This window comes from Sceloporus undulatus, chromosome 4 (assembly GCF_019175285.1).
Source record: "Sceloporus undulatus isolate JIND9_A2432 ecotype Alabama chromosome 4, SceUnd_v1.1, whole genome shotgun sequence".
In the NCBI taxonomy this organism is placed as follows: domain Eukaryota; kingdom Metazoa; phylum Chordata; class Lepidosauria; order Squamata; family Phrynosomatidae; genus Sceloporus; species Sceloporus undulatus.
Genome location: NC_056525.1, coordinates 311,872 through 335,026, shown reverse-complemented (window position 1 = coordinate 335,026; position 23,155 = coordinate 311,872). Strand labels below are relative to the sequence as shown.

Here is a 23,155-nt window from a genome sequence, read left to right as displayed (position 1 = left end):
AAGACACCCCCCAGATTCATAGCAAGCGCATCCCCCCCTGCATGGATGCCTCCCCAGTCCACCAAGCCCTCCTCCTTTGGAGCTGCAGCAGGGCAGGAAAATTTGTCCCCCATCCAGCCATCAGGGACCCCCAATACGTCCCCTGCAGGGACCCTTTTACCAGCCGCTCAGGGTCCTCAGGTTCCCCAAAAACAGACCCCCCACCCTAGTGCCCCCCATCCCAATCCCCATGGCTCCTGGGAACCCAGATGGAGCCTGGAGCAGAGACTTCAGTAAGAAATAAGAGCCAGCCATCAGCCCAGCTGCTGAATGTCAGGGGTCCCAGGGGAGCAAAGTCCCCCCAAAAAACTCCCAAATATCCCTCCCTTCCCTGTGGCAGTTGCTTCTCTCTCCTCTCTCTCTCTCTCAACCTATCAAAGTTAAAATGCCACTTCCCAAGTCCTCCCTGCCAGGTCTCCCCCATCCCAGGATTGGCACCCATGCCACTTGGCCCCTCTTCCTCACCTGCCCTGGCTTGGCATCCTCACAGACAGCAGCTTCGTAAGGGGTGGCCAGCTCCGGGGGGTTGTCGTTCACATCCAGGATGCGGATTCGGAGGAAGGTCCGGGAAACCTGGCCTTGATTGTCTGCAGAACAAGCAAACACCATGCAAAACACAGTGCATAAGAGGGGCTGCCATCGCTGGGCAATGCCAGCCGGTGGCCACAGAGCCCCATGGCCTCTAGTGGGGGTGAGAAGGGACGTTGTGCAAGTGACTTGGGGGGGGGGGCCAGGCACATGGGGGGGGGGGGGCTGTTTTCTGGCCCTTGCAACCACAAGGGCCCTGTGTACACAACCACAGTCACTGCAGAGACAGCAACATACACACACACCTGGCACCACATCCTTACTGCTGCCTGGCAACTCTGCTGCAGAAGTAATGCTGCTGCCGCTCATGGGGTGAAGGTTTGCTCAATGAGCGGTGGCATTGCCCCTTTCTACCTGTGGAGGGCCCAACAAGGAGCACACTTTGGGCACAATCAGCAGCAACCACTCTAGTCCACAACTGTGCCCTCCAGAACAGTGCCACTGACCCCCCCCCCTCCCCTGGCAGAAAACCAATCTTAGAGCCCTCTTTCTTTACTCCAACCCGCTTGGTGCACACAAGCCACCACTGCCAGGGGACACAGGGCTTTGGGAATCCTCTCGGAGTGCAAGCAGCCATGAGCTGTGGCATGAAGGCTACTTCTGAGAGGCTTGGATTTGGGGTTTTAAGAAGGAAGCGCAGGTTTAGTGTTCTGTGGCATGAGCATGCTGTGGGGGGGGGGGGGCAGCGGTAGGCAAGAGCAACAGTATTAATATGACCATCCAGCAAAGGGAACCTCATCCTCAGCAGATTTCCAGTCTTGGAAACATAGAATCATAGAATCATAGAGTTGGAAGAGACCGCAAGGGCCATCCAGTCCAACCCCCTTCTGCCATGCAGGAAATCACAATCAAAGCATCTCCATTGACAGATGGCCATCCAGCCTCTGCTTAAAGACCTCCAAGGAAGGAGACTCCACTACACTCCGAGGGAGTTTGTTCCACTTTCAAACAGCCCTGACTCTCAGGAAGTTCCTCCTAATGTTGAGCTGGAATCTCTTTTCCTGGGGTTTGCGTCCATTGTTCTGTGTTCTAGTCTCTGGAGCAGCAGAAAACAAGCTTGCTCCCTCCTCAACATCCCTTCAAATATTTAAACAGGGCTATCATATCACCTCTTAACCTGCTCTTCTCCAGGCTAAACATCCCCAGCTCCCCCTCCTCCCCAGTCAATGGGCAGCCAGCATCTCTGGCCAAGGGCCTCCCTGCCTGGCTTCCTGCCGTGCTGCACAGCCTCCTACCCAGGACTTGGTGTTCCTCTGTATGTGGGCATTGCCTCAGGCCCATTTCTCACATAGGCATGGGGCGTGCTGCAGGAGAACCCCCTCCCCCCACCAACGCAGACGCCCTGACTTTGGAGTAGCTGCCCTGCCAAGAAGCATCACCCAGTCTGCGCTGGCACCCTTCCCAAGCACCAGGCTCCTGGCCAGCTTCCCATGCCAGAGAGAGTGAGTGCAGGCGGGCAAGTGCAGAGGCCGAGGGCTCTGCCAGGGACTGAGGGGGTCCGAGGGGGCTGCGATCGGGCAATAATGGCAGGAAGAGGGGATTGAGAAGAAAGAACAACGGCCACCACCATGGCAAGGGTCTTTCAGATTCCCACCTGGCTACCTGGTCAAGGGCTACTGAGCCATGGGCATCCAGCAGAGCAGCGAGGCACCCCTGGGAAGGGCACAGATGGCAGGACATGGCTGTCTCTGGAGAAGGGAAATGCTCATTGCCACTATTTGCCCCCTTCCTGCCCTCCTGCCACCCCATCCCTGGGCTCCAGCCCTTTTCAAGAGGGCAGCTGTGGGTCAGCTGGTAGGCAAGTACCCCTCTTCTTGGGGGAGCTGTAGGAGGGCAGGAGTCAGGTACCAATCCAGAGTCTGGGGGTGGCAAGGAGGAGGCGCAGATCACTTCCTCTCAACCCAGGGGCACGCAGTATATATATACCCCACTCACTTCAATGCCAGCATTCTCTGAAGATGCCAGCCACAGATGCTGGCAAAAAGTCAGGAAAAAGCTCTTCTAGAACATGGCCACACAGCCCAAAAACCCACAAAGAACTATGGATGCTGGCCGTGAAAGCCTTCGACTTCACACCAGGAGAGTCTTTGCAAGCTGCTGCTCCAAACCAAACAAGCCTTGCAAACTGTAGCAAGCTGCTGCTTTAACAACTGAGCTGGAGATTCGCACTCAGGCCTCTCCCCAAGCCCCACAAAATTCAGGCACTCTTGCCTCTCACTCGGAGATGACCCTCAAAAACTGGGGACCCAGAGCCATGGCATGACGCGCGGCAACCTTAGAACTGGGATTTGATGCCTTTCCTCCCAAGGGAGGTTCCTCAGGACATTTCCTCCTCTGGAGCAGGAAGGTAAAACACTGGCTTACTTCATTGCCACATGCAACAACAAATCACTTCTGCAATTTTAATCCTCCCATTGAGAATATAAGGTTTCTGCATAATTTTCAAGCATTATTTGTACTTCAAGATTTTATTGTAGAAAATTCATTTGCATGAAAATGCACATTCTTTGCATATAAAACATGTTTTAGGGCAAAAAATGTGTATTTTGCAGAAAACCCAGAGATTCCTGCACAAAGGTTCGTCTCATCTTTTTGTGTGTGTTGAAGATATGTAAGCTTGTTTTCTGCTGCTCCAAAAAGCAATGGATTCAAGCTGCAGGAAAAGAGGTTCCACCTGAAGTACCCGTCTCAGAGGATGGAGGAGTCTCCTTCGTTGGAGGTTTTAAACAGCGGCTGGATTACCATCAGTCAAAGGGAGGGCCTTGATTTTGTATCCCTGCATGGAGGCAGAAGGGAGTCGGAATGGAGGGCCCTGGGGCAGGGTCTCTTCTATCATTCCATGATCTATGTTTAAGTATTCAAAGGGGTGTCATACTGAGGAGTGGGTTGGGAAGCTGGATGTAGCCTGGAGAAGAGAAGGTTCAGGGGTGATATGATAATAGCCCTGTTTAAGTATTTGAAGGGGTGCCATACTGAGGAGGGAGCAAGCTTGTTTTCTGCTGCCCCAGAGATAGCAATGGATTCAAACTACAGGAAGAGAGAGCCCACTTAAACCTTAGGAGGTGCTTCCTGACAGTAAGGGCTGTTCGACAGAGGAATGTACTCTTTTGGAGAGTTTGGTGGAGTCTCCTTCTTTGGAGGCTGGATGGCCATCTGTCCCATGGAGTGCTTTGACTATATTCCTGCATGGCAGACGTGGGTAGACCCATGGCCCTTGGGCGTCCCTTCTAACGCTAGAATTGTATGACTCTATGTTATGCAAGAAAACCTTTCATGGGGTTTGTTGTTGCTTTCCTGAGGCAGAGAGAGTGTGACTGGTCCAAGGTCACCCAGCGGCCAAGCAAGGATTCTCCAGGGTTCAGACCGCTGTGCCACGCTGGCTCCCTTGTGCCCAGGGGCTAGCTAACCCCAATTAGAGAAGGCTACTGCCACCCCACCATCCCAGTTAGCCAGGATCCAAAGGCAAGCATCCATCAATAGAGGCATCTTTGTGCAAAATAAACTCTTTTAGAGACCACCTGGGCAGTTGCAACCCTCCCAATAGCTTTGGCTAAAGGCAGCAGGCAGACTCAGTCTCACCCACTGGCACAGCCCTTGGGCACTGCCTCCTCAGTTTGCCCCCATCTGCCTGGAGAGGCAGCCCGGAGCCCCTGCTCCTAGAGCACAGCGACCTCCAGGGCCATGCCAGTCTGCCTGAGGGGCATAGCACAGCCCCATAGCTGCCCCTTAATGCCCATTGCTTCCCAGGAGCAAAGGTTCCCCTCTTTGCTGCCCTCTGTGTCCCCATGACTGACCTTCCTTTGGTCCTGGCACCCCCAACCCACCCGGTGGGCTCACCCACTGCCCCTCTGCAGGGTTGCTGGCAAGCAGAGGAGGTGGCAGCCCTCTGCCCCTGCCACCAGAGAGAGAGAAACGGGGCCTTTTGGGCATCTTCCCCCTGCCCCATAGCAGGGACTCATTCCTTCCTGGGGGCATTTGCGCAGCCCCATCCATCCCTAGAAGCAGTGCTCTTTTGCTGGGCTTGTAGCCCCATCATGGCTGCTCTTACAGAATGTTTTGCTCCTGCTTTTCATCTGCTTTTATTTCATGTACTGGATTGTTTTAAATCCGTGCGCTCCGTGTGGGTCCTGGTGGGCAGAAAGGAATGCGTAAGGACTTTTAATAAATAGTCATAAACTGATGGTCTGAGTAGTGTCTCCTCTGATTTCATATTTGATTGGATTTTTTAATTTGGCTCCTTTGAATGGTGAGCCAGACTGGAAGCACTCGCCTGTTTAAGGTGTGGCAGAGAAATTAACTGGCGGCACAGAATGGAGCACACCGAGAGCCCTTGGAGGAAGAGGCAGGCAGCTGGGGAAGGCAGGCCGGCAGCCCCCACAGCAGCAGCAGCAGCAAGGAAAGGGGCCAGCATCCCCCCCAATACCCCGCCTGCTCCCTTCCCCACAACCCCTCACCCACTCCAGCTTTCCCCAGATGCCAATGGCGGCTGCTCTGCCCTCTCTGCAGCCCATCCAGGGGCTCAGAAGAGGCCACAGGCGCCCTCCACTTTCTTGGTCCAGCTAGTGGTCTGAGGGACGTTGCTTTTGAAGAGTGGGCTTTCGTGGCTGTCTGGAAAGAGGGTGGCAATTGCACTAGGGCAGCCCACACACCCCAGATCCCTTTGATGCTCTCCTGCTCTTCAGGTGGCTGGGCATTTGGGCTACAAAGAGGGAGAGCCCAGCCAAGGGGGCTCTTGGGTCCCAGAGGCCTCCGCCCTACATCCATGCTCAACCGGAAAAGGGTGTCAAGGGGGCCCCTTCCTCATTCATACACCTGTCTTTCACACCAAGACAGATGTCCATCTTGAGGGGGGCAACCAGGCCCCTTGGAAGGGGAAGTCTTCCTTCATTGTATCCCTCATCCGGTGGATGGCATTTCCCTCTTTCTGGCCAGAACTCAACTGCTGGCCAGAGCTCCCCTGGCACCCAAGCGGTCATCTGCGGGGAGAAGACTGGAGGCCGGAGGGGGTCAGCAGGCAGCGCTTGGCTCCTCACAAGGAGGACGGCTGTCTCTTGCTGGACTTTCAGAGGAGGAGGAGGAGGGGGAAGGGGGTGAGCCTGTGCTGGTGCTTATGGGGGGAAAGGGGGCACCAAGAGTGGCCCTTGGGTGATGCTGTGGGATGACTGGCCAGCGGCTGTGCAAAGCAGGGATGTGAGAGGCCTGTGGAGGGATACAACCCCACCCTCCTCTCCTCCATTCTCTGCCCTTCTCTCCACACTCTTAACCCCTCCCCTTTGCTTGCCACAAGGAGAAGGGCCCAGAAGAACCCCAACAACCTGCCTATTGCCAAGGCTTCATAATCCAACCCACCCAGAAGGCAAAGGGGTCTGGATTCTCAGGGGTCCAGGGCTTCTCAAGGCTTTGCCCCCATTAGAAAAGAAAAAATACATTGCAAGGGATCTGACCCATAAATCTCCCCTAAGTTGAGACATACCTGGGGAAAAAGAGGGGGTGAGGGGTTTTGGGGGGGTTGGAGGGGGCAAGGAAAAGGAGGAAGGGGGGAATTGCTACGAAGGCTTGGGAGTGGGACTTGTAGTTTGCAGTGGCAAAAGGGGGTGCCTGTGGGTCTTTCAAATCCATGCCTGCTTGGGAGTGGGACTTGTAGTTGTAGAATTGGGCTGGGGGGGGGGGTGGGGGGGGGGGTATTTGGCCAGAAAGAGAAGTACATTTCTGCCATCTGTCTAGGAATAATGCCAAAATGTCCCCCATTTTGAGCAGCTGAAGAAACATGCATTTATATCAACATACTGTATTTTAAAAATTATCAAATTTTTCATGTGTCTTCCATTTAAAAAACCATGTGTCCTACATTTGAAAATGTGGCCCTACATTTGTCCTACATTTGTCCTGGTTTGGAGGTCCTGACTTATGGCAACCCTACCTGCACTCCAAAGATCCTCTTTACCAAATCCATTCCCCCTTCAGGCCATTATGCCTAAGGATCCATTTCCCTTCCCAACCCTCTCTGCTTTTACCCAAAAAGAGATTCCAGCTCAACATTAGGAGGAACTTCCTGAGAGTAAGGGCTATTCGACAGGGGAACAAACTCCCTCAATGGAGTACAATGGAGTCTCCTTCCTTGGAGGCTGTCTTTAAGCAGAGGCTGGATGGCCATCTGTCAGGGATGCTTTGATTAAGATTTCCTGCATGGCAGAAGAAGGGGCTTGGACTGGATCAGGGCCCTTCTTGGGGTCTCTTCCAACTCTAGGATTCTATGAAAATAAAAGTTCCCCCTTGTTTTCCCTCTGGCTTCCTCCAAAGAGAGGAGCATGTCACCCACCCATTAATGCATCCAGATGCAAGGTAGCCCTGGGCATCTATGCGCCACCTTGCCTCTTGCTCAGCTGAATCCGAGGCAGGTTCTCCTGGAGTTTGTAATACAGTGGAAAGGAGAAGCCAGGCATCCGAGACTTTAGGAGAGCGGATTTCAGTAAACTTAGAGAAGTATTGAGGGCGATTCCATGGTCAGGAATACTAAAAGATAAAGGAGTTCAGGACGGATGGGACTTTCTCAAAAGGGAGATACTGAAGGCACAATTTCAAACAGTTCCAGTGAGAAAGAAAAACGGGAGACGTCTCAAGAAACAAGGATGGATGACTAAGGAACTTTCAACGGAGATGAGTTTGAAACGGAAGATGTCAAAGAAATGGAAAAAGGGGGAAATCACAAGAAAGGAATTCAAAGAAATAGCAGGCATTTGTGGGGTAAAGTCAGAAAAGCTAAAGCCCAGAACAAACTCAGTCTTGATAGAGAGGTTAAGGACAATAAAAAGGGCTTTTTTGGATATGTCCGCAACAAAAGAAAAAAGAAGGAAACGGTAGGTTCACTGAATGGAGAAGATGGCAAAATGCTAACAGGAGACAGAGAAAAGGCAGAGTTACTCAACACCTTCTTTGCCTCCGTCTTCTCCGAAAAGGCAAAGGGGCTCAACCTGAGGATAATGGAGCAGAGGACAGAATAGGGGCATTTCAGCACAGAATAAGTAAAGAGATAGTAGAGGAACACCTTATTAATCTAAATGAATGTAAGTCTCCAGGACCAGATGAACTCCATCCAAGGGTATTAAAAGAACTGGCAAATGTAATATCGGAGTCATTGGCAATAATAGTCTTTGAGGACTCCTGGAGAAGAGGAGAAGTCCCAGCAGAATGGAGGAGGGCAAACGTTGTCCCCATCTTCAAAAAGGGGAGAAAAGAGGATCCCGACAATTATCGTCCAGTTAGTCTGAGATCAATCCCAGGAAAGATTCTGGAGCAGATCATTAAAGAGAGAGTCTGTGAACATCTAGAAGGCAATGCCATCATCACAGAAAGTCAACATGGGTTTCAGAGAAAGAAGTCATGCCAGACAAACCTAATCTCCGTCTTTGATAAAATGACCATCTTGGAAGATGAAGGGAATGCTGTGGATGTAGTATATCTGGATTTCAGTAAGGCCTTTGACAAGGTTTCCCATGACATCCTTGCAAAGAAGCTTCTAAAATGTGGGCTAGACAAAGGAACTGTTAAATGGATCTGTAAATGGTTGACCAGCTGAACCCAAAGGACGGTCAGCCATGGCTCTTTTTCTTCATCCTGGAGAGAAGTGACCAGTGGGGTCCCACAGGGCTCTGTCCTGGGCCCAGTTTGCTATTCAACATCTTTCTCAATGACTTGGGTGACAGAATTGGGAGCACACTTATCAAATTTGCAGATGATACCAAATTAGGGGGAATAGCTAATACTCCAGAGGAGAGGATCAAGAGTCAAAATGACCTGAATAGACTAGAAAGCTGGGCCAAAGCTAACAAAATGAAATTCAACACGGAGAAATGTCAGGTATTGCACTTAGGGCGGAAAAATAAAATGCACAGATATAGGATGGGTGACAACTGGCTGAATGAAACTACGTGTGAAAGGGATCTGGGAGTCTAAGTAGACCACAAGTTAAACTTGAGTGAACAGTGTGATGCGGCAGCTAACAAGGCCAATGCGATTTTAGGCTGCATCAATACAAGTATAGTGTCTAGATCAAGGGAAGTCATAGTGCCAGTATATTCTGCTCTGGTCAGGCCCCACCTGGAATAATATTGTGTCCAGTTCTGGGCACCACAATTCAGAAAGGACACTGAGAAACTAGAGCCCTGTGTCCAGAGGAGGGCCACTAAAATGGTGAAGGGTCTGGAAACCATGCCCTATGAGGAACGACTGAGGGAACTGCTGGGGATGTTTAGCCTGGAGAAGAGAAGGTTAAGAGGTGATATGATCGCCCTGTTTAAATATTTGAAGGGATGTCATATTGAGGAGGGAACAAGCTTGTTTTCTTCTGCTCCAGAGAACAGGACCTGGAACAATAGATGCAAGCTCCAGGAAAAGAGATTCCAGCTCAACATTAGGAGGGACTTCCTGAGAGTAAGGGCTGTTCCACAGTGGAACAGAGTGTAATGGAGTCTCCCTCCTTGGAGGTCTTTAAACAGAGGCTGGATGGCTATCTGCTGGGGATGCTTTGATTTGGATTTCCTGCATGGCAGAATGGGGTTGGACTGGATCAGGACCCTTGCGGTCTCTTCCAACTTTAGGATTCTATGATCAGTGCAAATGCCACTGCTGTGTCTGCGCTTGCCCCTTTAAGCCCCAAACACACATGCACAACACACAACATGCACACAAAGAAAAATGAAAATGTCAACCCAGGCACTGCCTGGTTGATCAGCAAGCACTGCCCCACCACGACTGGCAGTCACCCCCCATGACTGCCCATCCCACGGTCTGAGCCCACAAGTGGCACATGTGCTTACCTGGCAGCCCCCAGCAATTGCCACTCGGGTGGGCAAGCGGCAAACCTGAGCACCTTTTTTGTGCACCTCTGCTGACCCTCTGGCACCGCCAGTTCAGAGACCAGTCTCTTACTGGCTTCTCTGGGGACTTAGGTAGGGCTTTGCCCTTAAGCAACATGACGGCTCAGAGTCCAGTGTGCCCTGTGGGCCATACCCACATTTCAGGTTGGGGGGGGAGTAGGAAACCCATGGCTGGGTCTGGCAGAGGCGGATGAAATGATGCATGTGCTGGAGATTTTCAATCTCTCTCTCACACACACTGACACACTACTAGAACTTGCAGTCACTCAATAAAACTGATTGGCAGGAGATTTCGGAACAAACAAAAGGAAGCCCTTCTTCACACAATGCACAATTGATTGATTCACGAAATCCATTGGCAGACGATGGAGTGACTACTGGTATATAAAGAGGCTTTTGAGAGAATTAAACAAGTCCAGGGAGAACAGGACGCTTGCCGTTCTTATCCTAAAAGGCAACAGCCTCCATATTATAATGCAGAGTACCTTGAGCCCCGGACTAGAGCTCACACCTCGAATGGAAATGCTCTGCCCAGCCCAGAGGCTGACCAGCTGGAACATGCCCAGGTCTGGGACCCACCAAGACCTCTGAGGAGTGGGTTAGGGAGCTGCTGGGTGGGTGTAGCCTGGGAAGAGAAGGGGAAGAGGGGATGCGGTGGCCATGGATAAATATCTGAAAGACTGTCATGCTGAGGGTAGGATAGGATAGGATAGAACTATATATGGAGCAACCTTGTTTCCTGCTGCTCCGGAGAACAGGACACAGAGCAAAGCATTCAAACTCCAGCAAAAGAGATTTAACTTTGGAGGAACCTCCTCACGGTCGGAGCTGTTACTGGAAACGCTGCTGCTTCAGAGGATCCTGGAGTCTCCTTCTTTGGAGGCTGTTTTTAAACAGAGACTGGATGGCCATCTGTCCCAGGGAAGGCTTTGATGGTGTCTTCCTGAACGGCAAAAGGGGACTGGGATGGATAGCCCTTCTTGGGGTCTCTTCCAATCTGGCCCCACCTGGAATAACCCTGTGTCCAGTTCTGGGCCCCACAATCCAAAAAGGATGTGGAGAAACTGGAGCCATGTGTCCAAAGGAGGCTGACTAAAATGGTGACGTGTCTGGGAACCATGAAGCCCTATGAGGAGCAGTTGAGACATGTTTAGCTTGGAGAAGAGAAGGTTAAGAGGTGATGATAGGTCTCACACTGAGGAGAGAGAGAGAGCCCTTGTGTCCCCTTCCCTCTGGCCAGATCCAATTACATGGTGCTGGATGGCGTTGGCTCTGACAGCTGGGCTCCTCCTGGGCTCAGTCCTCTCAGGCTTGGAGGACCTTCCTCGGAGGCAGCAGCCAATGGTTGTACAGCCCTGTCTAGTCACAGCAGCCAGGCGCTCTCTGTGGGGCGGCTTTTCAAGGTGGCTCCAGTGTTTCCCAGAGGCTCCTGGGAACGTAGTGGCCAGGCCCAACAGCACCAGTTCTGCACCAGCAGCACCAGTTGCCTATCCCCCGCTCAGCCAGAATTGGGAGTTCTGCCACTGGGAATGGCGCAGGCGTGTGACATCATCAGGGGGTCCTGGAGAGAAGGGGGCAGGAGGGGGAAGCGGGCTCCTCTTTGACAAAGAGGACCCCCCCCCCAATCCCTCCTTCCTTCCACTGGCAGCTCCCAGCATCCCAGCCCAGCTGACTGACATGCAAATTAGTTTAATTATTTCTTCTTCTAAAATAAATTATATTTTGCAGTGGCTGCAATATGTTGTGTCAGACAAAATTACATTCAATATTTTTAAACTAATTGATGCCAGCCTTGAGAAAACGTGATTGACAGCAGCGAGGAAACGAGGCTGCTACCTAAATGGTTTCCTAAATTAAAATTAAACATGCCGTTTTTCTGCATTTCCTCCAGGAATTGGAATGCCATTAATCCGAGTGCGCCATCCATGGGTGCCGCACGTGGGGCGGAGGGGGCCAGGGACGCGGCTGAGAGAGAGAGAGACCCCCATTCCTCCTCCTCCTCCTCCTCCTCTGGGCTGCAACTGCCACCTGCCGACCCCCTCCAGAAGGATCCGCTCCAGCTGAGGGATTTCCGCGGCAGGATCTGCCTCCGAGAAGGGGATCTGCCAAGGCAGGAAGCGGCTCCCCAGCGGAGGAACGGAGGAGGCCTCCTTCCAGGCAAAGATGTTCAACCAGAAGAGCTGCAGATGCCGATGCGGAGGAAAGACGGGGAAGAGCTCTGCGTTCAAAGGGGGACAAAACAGCCTGCAAGAAGGGAAACTTTCCAAGGAAAACTTTTCAAATCCTCAGCAGCAGGGAAACAGATGGTCACACTGGTGGCCAGACTTTGGCCTGGGCATCAAAACCCTCCTCCAGGCTTGGCAACAGCAGGTGGTCAGAGAGGGAGAAGGGAGACCCGTGCAAGATGCATACACCTTGGGGCACACTGCCCAATCCACAACATGCCAGCCCAGGGCAAAAGTGGAAAGACCTTGGTGGCCGTGCACCGGTTCCTGTTGCTTTGGGGGGCAGTAAATCCCAAATCCCCCTCAGGATCCTCCACACACAGTTGGGTTGGTGGCAGAGGGAGCCTTTGGTGTGAATGGGCAGCAGAGACAAAACAGGCCGGATGGCCGCCTGACCCCTAGGCTGCTGAATGGCACAACCTCCCTGCAGTGTAAGCCAGCTCTCCTGCAGCTGTTTGCCATCAAGTTTGGTTTGACTTTTGGAGACTCTCAGAAAAGGGAGCTTCTGAGAGGCCTGGTCATTCCCAGCCCCACTTGGGCCTCCTACACTCAGGGCAGCGTCCTGGATGGAGTCACAGCACCCTTTGCACTGAGCATCCCAGCACCCTTCAGCTCAATGGAGCTGGCAGGACCAGTGGCCTCAGGGAAGGAGGGAGGCTGGAAAGCACCCAGATGGCCACCCTTGCGGTCAAAAGAGGGGCTAGGAGGAACCATCTCTGCCTGATATGGATGAAGGGCTTCCTGCCCTGGAGTTGGTATCTCTCCAAACAACAAAAACAAACATATTTCTACCCCTTCCCTGGCAAAAAGGTACCAGGTGGTCCAGCTCCAGGAAGGGAAGAGTCTCTCCTGCAGTTCCCAGGAGGTCTCTGCCCCACAGCCCACCCCACAGAATGGCTGCCCTCTGCTCTTGCAAGGGATCCTGGCCCAGAAGACGCCCCCCACCCACCCAGGCTGCAGAAGGGAAGAGGGGCCAAGCCAGGCTCTTGGGCTGCTCTTCCTCCTCCTCTTCCTCTTCCTCCGGCAGCATCAGGGTAATTAAAGAGCGCTCCAAACCCGTTGCTCTGATTAAAGCCAGTCTTATCCTCCTCCTCCTCCTCCTCCTCCTGCGGCAGGAAGATTTATCATCTCAATTACCAGGAGTGGACCGTGCGGCCGGTCCCAAGCCCCCTAATTTTACATGAGTGCTGAGGAAAACAGGAAGAGAATCACTAATATTAGCCCAAGGAAGGTAAACAGCTGGTGTGCGAGATGAAGATTTATCTGCACAAAGGCTCATAAACGCCCAACCAGGCGCACACTCCCTCTCGAAAGCCAGCAAGCCAGCGCAGGCTGGCCAGATCTGCTAACAATCCCATTTAACACTGGCTGCGCTGCCCGCAGGACTGAGGCCAGAATGGCAGCCACAGCCCAAATAGCACCGGATCATAGCAGAGATACCCCCGCCCCAGGGGCTGCCAATCATTCCTGCCACCCCACTGGCACCCTGAACCCTGCTGGGGGCAGTTGCCTGCAGCCTCCAAGGAAAGTAAAGGCTAGAGCCCTGACCGCTGGACACTACAGCAGAGGCTGCCAGGGGAGCTCCAAAGCCCCCAGAAGAGCTGAGGTCAGTCTCATGTCCAGCAAGGTCATGGGGCAGAGGCCACACAAATCCACTGGGCAGGGAGTGGGCATTGCAAGCCTCATGTCATGACCTCCTGCTGCCCCCACATGCCAACCCCCAGGCACAGATCCTATACTGCCCCCCAAGATGGGGATGAGGGTCAGATAGCTGCCAACAGGACTCTCATCTTCATCCTCCCTCTTCCATCTCTCACACACAACCACAGCCACACTTGCACGCCTGGGCTGGCAAGGGTCTCTTCTCTCCCCCCCCCCCCCGCACCCTGGGTCTGAATCCCTTCCTGCGCTATGCCCCCCGCCCCAACTGCCTCCCGCCCTGGCCACTCACTCCACTTTGAAGGCCTCCCCTTTACAACTGCCCTTTCCAGCAGAGGATTCAGACATAAATTGTACTTTAAATTCAATATCCGCCATTAATATTTCATGATTACAAAACGGGGAGGATAATGTCACTGGCATGAGCGTCTGGACAGTTAAAATGGATGAGTCAGAAACTTCCTGACAGAGGAGAGTCGGCAGGCAAGACGCCCAGCAAAGCCACTAATGCGGCGTGACAGCAGCCCCCCGTGTGCCCCCTCCCCACACGCCGCAAGGATGCTGACTGGTCACGAAAGGCGGGCAGCCGCTGCCCTCTGCCGTGGGGTGGGCAAGAGAGGGCCGGCTGGCTCCTGTCACCTCGCATTTGCTGCCGGCAAGGGGGGGATCCACGTGGATCCCCCTTTTGCCCCGGGTTGGGAAAAAAAGCCCCCCCCCCCCCAAACACACTGAGAGAGCAACTGGGCTGCATACCACCCTGCCCCAAATGCCTGCCTTGCAAGGACAGACACGTTTGCAAGCCCTCCCGCCAAGGTACTTGTTGCCAGCACCCCTCGGTACACAGATCTGAGCCCCACAGGCCCACTGTGGGGCAGACTGCACTGCAGCCCCGTCTGGGGCAAGAGGCAGAGAGCAGCCATTGTAGAAAGTGCAAATGCCCAGGAATCAAAGCCCACGTCCCTCAGCAGCCTTTGGCCAGACCTGGTTGTGGAGGGCCTTGGAGTGACTGCACCCCCTCCGACCCATGGATTATCCAGATGGAGTCATAGAGAGACAAAGTGGGCGGAGATCTAAAGAGGGAAACCTCGGAAGCCCATCGGACACCTCTCCCCCCAATTCCACCCCACCTGCCCCAGATGGGGGTGGGGGTGGGGGGAGACGTCTGCCCTTCGACATCCCTCCTCCGTATTAGCCAAGCCCCTGTGGCCGTCCCAGGAGGCACCTTTGGCTGCCACCCCATGACTTCTTTCCTTTCCACCCCTGCCCCCCAAGAATGGGTTCACAGCCTCTTGGGGCAGCAAGGGCCAACAGAGAAGTTGCATGGCATCTCTGGGGGCTATGAGGTGCTGCAGAGGGGTGGCCACTTGCACGGGTGCCACCAATATTGCTGGTGGCGCTGCTGCAGCAGCTGCAGAGAAGCATTTGAGACCCAGAGTTGTGGCAACCCAGCCATTCAGAGGCTGGACAGATGCCCAGGGCACCCCCTGGCCCTAAAATGGGAGCAACAGGGCGCTGCCGCCTCCAGAGACAAGCGAGTGCCCCCCATTCCTGCAGAAGCAGGACCCATTTATTCTGGAAACAGCCCATCCTCAACACACACAAACAACCCACAGATCTCTCCTCTGGCCTTGCGGGGGCAGCCTCCTGCCCCACAGAGGAGGGGCAGGAGGCACCGCCAGGCCCTTCACGGCATCCCTCTGCAGCATGGCCAAGGAGGCATCAAAGGCTGGCACTGCTGCCCTGGGACCTGGCTGCTTTTGCTTCCTCTTGCCTTTGTTTGAAGTTTGGAAGCAGTGCAGCTTTCAAGCTGTTGTCTTCCTCTTTGGGGAGAAGTGGAGGACACTAGGAGGACCTGAGCAAAAGGAGGGGAAGGGAGGGGGCCCCACTAAGCCCGGGGCCCCTCCACTGAGTCTGGGGCAGAGAGAGAAGGGCAAAGTGGGGTTCCAAGGGGCAACTTGGCCAGAGGCAAGGGGAGAGCAGGGGACCCCCCAGGGCCATTTCAGCAAGATGCCCCCCTGTCCCTCTCTCTTGTCCCTCCAGAGTGGGTCAAGGGGGAAACAGCCTCAAGACTGACCCATTCATTGGGGCTGCAGCCCCCACCCCAACCCTATGAGCCCAGGCTATTTTGGTTGGCCTTTAAGGCAACCGGTTTAAAATAAAGTTTTGGGTTGTTTTTCTGCAAGAGACACACAGAGAGAGAGAGAGAGAGAGAGAGAGAGAGAGAGAGAGCGGCAGAGACAAAGGCAGCAGTGGGCAGCTCTCCGTTCCAAGAACCTCAGCAGGGCCTTGATTCTTCCTTTCCCTTCACAACGGGGCCTTTTGTGCTGCATTATTTCAGGGACTCACAGACCTCGGGGAGATCAGGGCCAAGGCCATCTGTTCCAGCCCAATTCTGCCGCTTCAGGAACTCAAGAGGGAGGCAAGGCTGTCCATCCCATGGGCAAAGAGCTTACAGTCAAACAGTTCTTCTTTCCTAATCGGTTGGAGTGCTGGACTATGGACCTTACCACACAGGGGCTTTTTGAGCGTCAGTTCGCATTGGCCAATGCTCATTCGCGTTATATAGCATTGGAGTTCCACACCTGTGAGCTCTGAATACGCATTGACCAATGCCATATAACGTGAATGCACTTTGGCCAATGCGTATTCACGGCTGGGTTCCGAACTGAAGGCAGCCGGCTCCTCCGTTTTCCGAGTCCGAAAAATTAGGGGATCGGCTGGATCCGCATTGATGGCCAATGCGAAACCTCTGCTGCTTTGGTTGGTGCGTACATCCAATCCGCTGGTTCTCCTGAAGACCACCGCTTACAAATCTCCCATGATGCTGCGCTGGAATTTCCCCCTTCTCCTTCCGGAGGCCCTTTCCCCTTTTAGCACAACCGCTGGGGCTGGGAGCGTTATTTCCACTGGACGACGAGAGAAAGCAGAAACCTTTTGTGTCCGGGGAGGGGGGAATGTATATGTATGTGTGTGTATATATATGTACACACACACACACACAACACAACAAAGAGGTGTGGGCAAGCATATACATGCAGCATTACACTTTCGGCTGCTCCACAGTTTGTGTGTGTGTGTGTGTGTGTATATGTATGTGTGTGTGTGTGTGTATATATATATATATATACACACACACACACACACACACAAAGATGTGTGTGTAAGCATATACATGCAGCATTACACTTTCGGCTGCTCCACAGTTTGTGTGTGTGTGTGTATATATATGCGTGCGTGTGCATATGTGTATGTATGTGTATACACACACACAGACAGACAGACAGACAGACAGACAGACAGACAGCTGTGTATGTACAGTGGATCCTTGTTATACGCTGGGGTTTGGTTCCAAGATCCCCCTTCGGTGTATAACAAAATCCATGTATGCTCAAGTCCCATTAAGTATAATGACAGAGCAAAATGGTGTCCCTAATAAAAAATGGAACATCAAGGTACATTTATACTTTTTGGGAACATTTTCAAACCGTGGATGCTGGAATCCGTGTACAAAAAATCCGTGTATAAGAAGGACCGACTGTATATACACACATATATATATATAAACACTGAAGCAGACAGATGTGTGTGTACACATATAAATAAGGCATCACACTTTGGGCTGTGGCACAGTGTGTTTTTGTATATATATGTGTGTGTGTTTGTGTGTCTCTGTGTGTGTGTGTATATATATATATATATATTATTAACCTTTATTTATAAAGCGCTGTAAATTTACACAGCGCTGTACATACACTCTTTTTAATTGGACGGTTCCCTGCCCTCAGGCTTACAATCTAAAAAGACACATATATACATACATACATATATATATATATATACATACAGCGCGCTTACATCATACGCGGGCGCGCCTTACACAGCTTGAGCATACACGCTCAAGCCGTGGGGTGCACACAGGGCGGAAGGGGCAGCGTGTCCCATTCAATTGAATGGGCGCGTGCGCCCGTTGCGCCCTGCGTGCCGCCGCGCCACCACGCTGCCGTGCACGAGCTCCATTGTTTACAATGGGGCTTGAGCATAGGCAGAATTCGCCTTACGCGGAGGAATCTGGAATGGATCCCCGCATAAGGCGAGGATGCACTATATCTATATATCTATATCTATATCTATATCTATATCTTTACACACATACACTCTCATACAGACAAATGTGTGTGTACACAAAGAAAAGGCATCACACTTTTGGCTGTACCACTATGAGTATATATATAAGTATGTATGTATGTATGTATTTATGTGTGTGCATATATATATATACATACACACACACACACATATACAGATGGTGCGTACCCCTTTCGTAAGTGGCTAAAGGCAGCAAATCTCGCGATATACCGCGCTAAACAGTGACTTTATTCTTCACCCCTGGAAGTTAAAAATGTTGTGCCCCGTTCAGAGCCCCACAGAGCATGCGCAAAGCTGCCGATGCGCATCAGCGAACACACATTGTATTGGGCTGGTGTGGTGATCCAATCTGCACTGGCCTCGCTTTGCGTGAATACGCATTGGCCAATGCGCAAGACCTCGATCTGGAAGGCCGCCCAGGTGTGGATGAACGATGCGATATGACGCGAATACGAATCAGCCAATGCGAACTGACGCTCAAAAAGCCCCCTTTGTGGTAAGGTCCTATGACTCCCCAGACCAGGGTTCAAATCCTGGCTCAGCCATGTAAAGCCAGTGGGTGAGCTAGAGCAAGGCACACTCCCTCAGAGGGTGGCAATGCCAACACCGCCTCTGAAGAAACTTACCAAGAAAACCCCATTATCAGTACAGCTTAGGGGTCAACTTAAGTCCAAAATGACTTGATGGCACACCACAGTTGAGTTTTCCTGATGGAAAACCCAGTGTCCTCTGCCCAACAAAGGGACCTGTGGCCTCACAAAGGATGGAAGACATACTGGGTTGCCAAAGAAGTATCCCTTTGTGTTGCAAATGGATGTTTAATGTCCTGGACTTTGGGAATCTCCCAGGAGCCCAATGGCCAAATGCCAGTCTGCAAGAAATATCCCCCCATAGTAGTACCATCTGAAATAAGAACAGGAACAACAAAACACAGGCCTAGGACTACTATATTCACATTTCCCCCTCCTGTATGTTCTTTAACGCTTTGCCGGATGAAGAAGAAGCCAGTGGAGCAGAGAAAGCTGGCAGCTTATATGTTGTGCATTTTGATTGGCCCCATGACTGTGGATTTTGGATGTTGCAGGAAACAACAACAATGTCCATGTTCAACGACAACAACAACAGTGTCCAGCAATGGAGTCCTTTGAATGCACTGGCTCTTCTCCAACCCTCTGGAGCCACAGAAGATAAGCTCCCTCCACCTTCCAGGCAATGGCAGCCCTTCAGGTACATGAAGGCAGCCCAGCCATGTTGCTCTTTGCGTCGCCAGACTAAACATGCCCAGCTCCCTCAACCATTCCTCCCAGGACTTGGTTTCCAGACCCATCACCCTCTTGGTCACCCTCCTCTGGATTCCTGCCAGCTTGACAAGGTCTTTTTTAAAACGGGGTGCCCAGAACTGGACACAAGTGAGTCCAGGTGAGGTCTGACCAAAGCAGCTTTCCTAGGATGTCCCTTGATCCAGATGCTACAGTTCTCCTGATGGTGCCCCTGAACTTGGCTTTTTTGGCCGCTGTGTCACACTGATGACTCCTGTTCAGCTTGTGGTCTGCTGAGACCCCGAGGCCCTTTGCGCATGTCCTGCTTTCAGGTGTTACCCACCCTATATTTGTGCATTTCACTTTTCTTGCTTAAATCTATTACCTTGCATTGGTTCCTGTTGAAATCCACTTTGTTAGTTGCATGGTGTAGTGGTTTGAGTGTTGGACTATGACTCTGGAGACCAGGGTTTGAGCCCCAGCTCAGCCATGAAACCCACTGGGTGACTTTGGGCAAGTCACATACTCTCAGCCTCGGGGAAGGCAATGCAAACCTCATCTGAGCAAATATGGCCAAGAAAACCCTGTGATAGGGTCACCATAAGTTGGTAATGACTTGAAGGCACACAACAACAACCCAAGTTTTGGCTTCCTTCTCCAATCTATCCAGGTCAAGTCTTGATCCTGGCTCTGCCCTCCCTGCCTGGGGTCGCCTGCAGATCTAGAAAGTGTCCCTTGCCTTCTCCTCCATCTCCCAAACCCTTTTTGCAGAGTCTGAATACTTAGCCCAGGACAGAGCCTTGCAATGCCCCAGTTGCTTTTCTGTCCAGGGCAATAAAGAACCATGGATAGCAACTTTTTGCTCGGGGTCCAGATACTAACATACCCAAAGAGGTGAGAAAGTATCTGCAAGCCAGATACTAACATACCCAAAGAGGTGAGAAAGTTCCAGTGGTGGAGAGTCCCACAGCCCATACCCAATCCTTGATATGCCCACATATGCACTTACTCCTCCTCCTTGCTAAGGTCCCTATCCCACCTGCTTTCTCCTCCCGAGTAGTAGCAGTGCTCAAGGAGGCAAACACAGAATGAAAAGCAGTGAGTAACTCACAGCAGTACAAAATAGTACAGTATTTCAGGGGTGTCCCAGAACAAGGGTCCTGTGCCCACCTGCCCTCCCATAAATGGACTTTGGCTGATGACCAAAGACATGCCAGGTGGGCCTCCCCATGCCCATGTCCAGTAGGGTCACCCACGAGGGGCTGGTTCAAAATCACAGAGGGGGCGATTCCACAGCAAAGACCATCTGCACATGTGTGTGTGTCCAGAGGAGGGGTCCAGGGTGGACAGGAAAGGGCAGCCCCGCTGTGTGGGCACCATCCATCCTTGCTCCCCCTCACAGCCTCTCTCAGGAGCAAAGGGCACACAATGGGCAACCAAACAGAGGGCAGGCAGCCCTGGAGAGGGAGGGCTTGACCCTTTCCAGCCCTGATTCACACCTCCTCCACCCGCCAGGCTCATTTCCCCATGCACTGCTCCAGGGTTGGTTGTTTTGTAGCCTCTCACAGACAGGTATCTGGAAAGCCACAAGGAATATAAACACAGCTGGGGAGTGGAGGATTTTCAGAGGGAAAAAGGAGATATAGCACTCTCTATATCTCTATCTCTCTCACGCACAAATACACCCTTTTCATCCACTTAAAAAACTTCTGCAACCACCTCAAGGGCCCTTTCGCTGTTTGTTTTTAAATGCTCTGTTACTCACATGTGCATGGACCACTGTTAGCCCCTTGGGTCATCCCTATAGACCCCGCTCCATAAAACAGCTCTTTTCCAGATAACATGGGTGCCCCTTTTCCCCTGCCCTAAAGTAGACCCCTGTGCAGAAAGGCCTTTGCCCACCGGCCTCTCTGCTCCAAACAGCCAGTTCTCCCCCAAAGCTCTTTTTAGTCACCCATCATACCCCTCTAAAGCATGAGGGGGGGCATCCAGTGGAAAGGCTCCTTCTCCAGGGGGGGATGAAGCGGCTTCTCCTCTCTGCCTCATTCCACAATGAGACGGAGCAGCCCCCCCTCAGCTTTCAAGAGCCATGCTTGCCTCCCTTCTCTGCCCAGGGTTTCAGCCTCATTCCCCCCCCCCCACCGCCAGCAGAGGAAACTGGGCTTCCCTCCAAGGTCTGTGGCCCACAAAGCGGGGGCACCGAGGGGCTGTCGTTGCCCAGCCCACCTCCGCAGAAAGGCAACACATGAGGGGGGTCCTCAGGAGAAGGGTGGGGGGACACAAAGGCACTTCTCATCCCCCAGCAGCACTTCCAGGGTCCATGCCACTTGCCCAGACCAAGGCAGAGAGCTCCTGGAGGAAGGGGCAGGGGTGCTATGCCACCATGGCATCACATAAACCCCAGCAGGTCCTGTCTGGAATGCCCACCCACATGTCCATCTTCAATTACCATTCATGGGAGGTATGAATAATGCCTCTCATGCCCACCCGCTCGCCCACTTGCCGCCTTCTCATTAATGCATCCACCCACCGAGGCCTCCCCTTCTCTTCCTTCATCCAGCATCGCCTTCCATCCTCCTTCCATCCGCACCCGGTGCTTCTGGCTGTGGCTGCCTGCTGGGGCCTTGCCTCGCATGACTCACCTGCCTCCATGGCCAAAACGGTGAGGTTGTGCCAGCCAGCGGTCTCCCGGTCCAGCAGCTTGCTGGTCACAATGGCGCCCGTTTCAGGATCGATGTCAAAGATCTGCTCCTGGTTGGTGGTGCTGTCAATGGCATACCTGTGCCCAGGAGAAGAGGAGAGCTGTAAGGAAGCCATGCGGGGTGGGCGGAGGGGGCAAAAAGGTAAGCGGGAGCCCCTTAGAGGTCTTTGGCACAGTCCTTTGTGCTCAGGAGCCCACCCACCCCAGACAGCTGAGCTGGGGCTGCATCCCTCTGGCCAGTTAGCAAAATCCATTTGCCTGCCCACTGAGCACATAGTCTCTGGATTTGCACCTATTCGCATAATGTATGTTGCTTTGAGCTTGACATTTTGAAGCAGCTACTACTGGGACACAGGAAGGAAGGAAGGAAGGAAGGAAGGAAGGAAGGAAGGAAAGAAGGAAGGAAGGTGATGAAAGGAGGAAGTGGGGCCAGCTTGGGGGTGGATTTGGGAAAGCAACGAAACATGACCCTCCACCCCACTACCACCTTCTTTTCTGCTGCCTACAGCCCCCTGCCCTCACCCACCTGCCCCACCGCCTCCAGTTTCAGCAGATGGAACCACAAAACAACTAGGAATCAAAAAGAGACACTTTTCTCCTTAGTACATAAATTGCAAGGAAGAAATAAAGGAAGCAGAGAACCTGGGAAGGGGCTGTTTGCCCGCTCCCTGCCACTCTCAGGCTGGCACCACGGCGTGGCTACAGTCATCCCTGCCACTCTGCCAAGGCACCATGTCGGCAGTTCAGTGGGTGTTGGGTGAGCCAAAGAGGTGCCCAGGAAGGCCCCCCATGACCCAGCCCTGGCACGACAGACATTTTTTGTATGTGGTACACCCAGAGAAACACAGAATCAGAGAATCCTAGAGTTGGAAGGAACCACAAGGATCATCCAATCCAACCCTCTTCTGCCATGCAGGAATATGTGGGTCCATGTAAACCCTCCCGGCTTTGCATCCCATGCAAACTCTCCCAGCTTCTGGGGCAGAAGGGAGGAAGGAAGGAAGCAGCCCTGTGCCTGAGTAGCCCATGAAGGGGCTCCATGTTGTGCGCCAGGAAGCAACAGAAGGAGGGGAGGGGAGGCGCAACCTTCTGCCCTGAGCAAGCGCAGGTATAGCCGCGCAGAGACCCCCAGGAGGAAGCTGTCCCTCGGCTCAGGCTGAGGTGTGTTTGAGGGGGGGATCAGAATCCCACAACCAGCACAGCCCTGGCACCTGCCCATGCTTTGGAAGCAGCCATCTGCCCACCTCCACCACAGATGCTTTGGTTTGAGAAAGAACTCAGTTGATTAACCAAAGGGATAAAGAGCAAACCCAGGAGACAGCACCCATCCATAAAAGGGCAGAAGCAGGGGCAGAGGGATGCCCACCTAGATGGAAGCCACAGGGGAGGCGGCTGTGTGGTCTGCCAGTGGCTCACCTGGGGTCTGAACAATGCCCAGCTGATGCATGGATGGGCAAAGGATGCTCCTCCCCAAGTAATTACTGGCAAATTTAAACAATTAACAGATGAATAGAGCTGTGTAGTACCTAGGTAAGGGTTGATGAGGACACGGACAAGGGGTAACTGGGCTTCCAAGGGGATGAGTGGCCAAAGCGGCCATGCCAGGGGTCATCTAGAAGGCCAGGCACTGAGTTGGTCTTAAGTCTGCTCCATCTCCAGGGC

At 52.8% G+C, this 23,155-nt stretch overlaps 1 protein-coding gene across 1 annotated transcript in view; it reads right to left on the bottom strand.

The window, feature by feature from the left end:
* Positions 1–23,155, bottom strand: part of CDH22 (cadherin 22) — a 59,217-nt gene that overhangs the window by 5,781 nt on the left and 30,281 nt on the right. Inside the window, exons 7-8 of the mRNA XM_042465532.1 lie at positions 21,435–21,571; positions 505–626 (exon numbers count right to left, since the gene is read on the bottom strand). Of these exons, the coding sequence (XP_042321466.1) occupies positions 505–626; positions 21,435–21,571 (259 nt within the window). The remainder of the gene's footprint in view (positions 1–504; positions 627–21,434; positions 21,572–23,155) is intronic.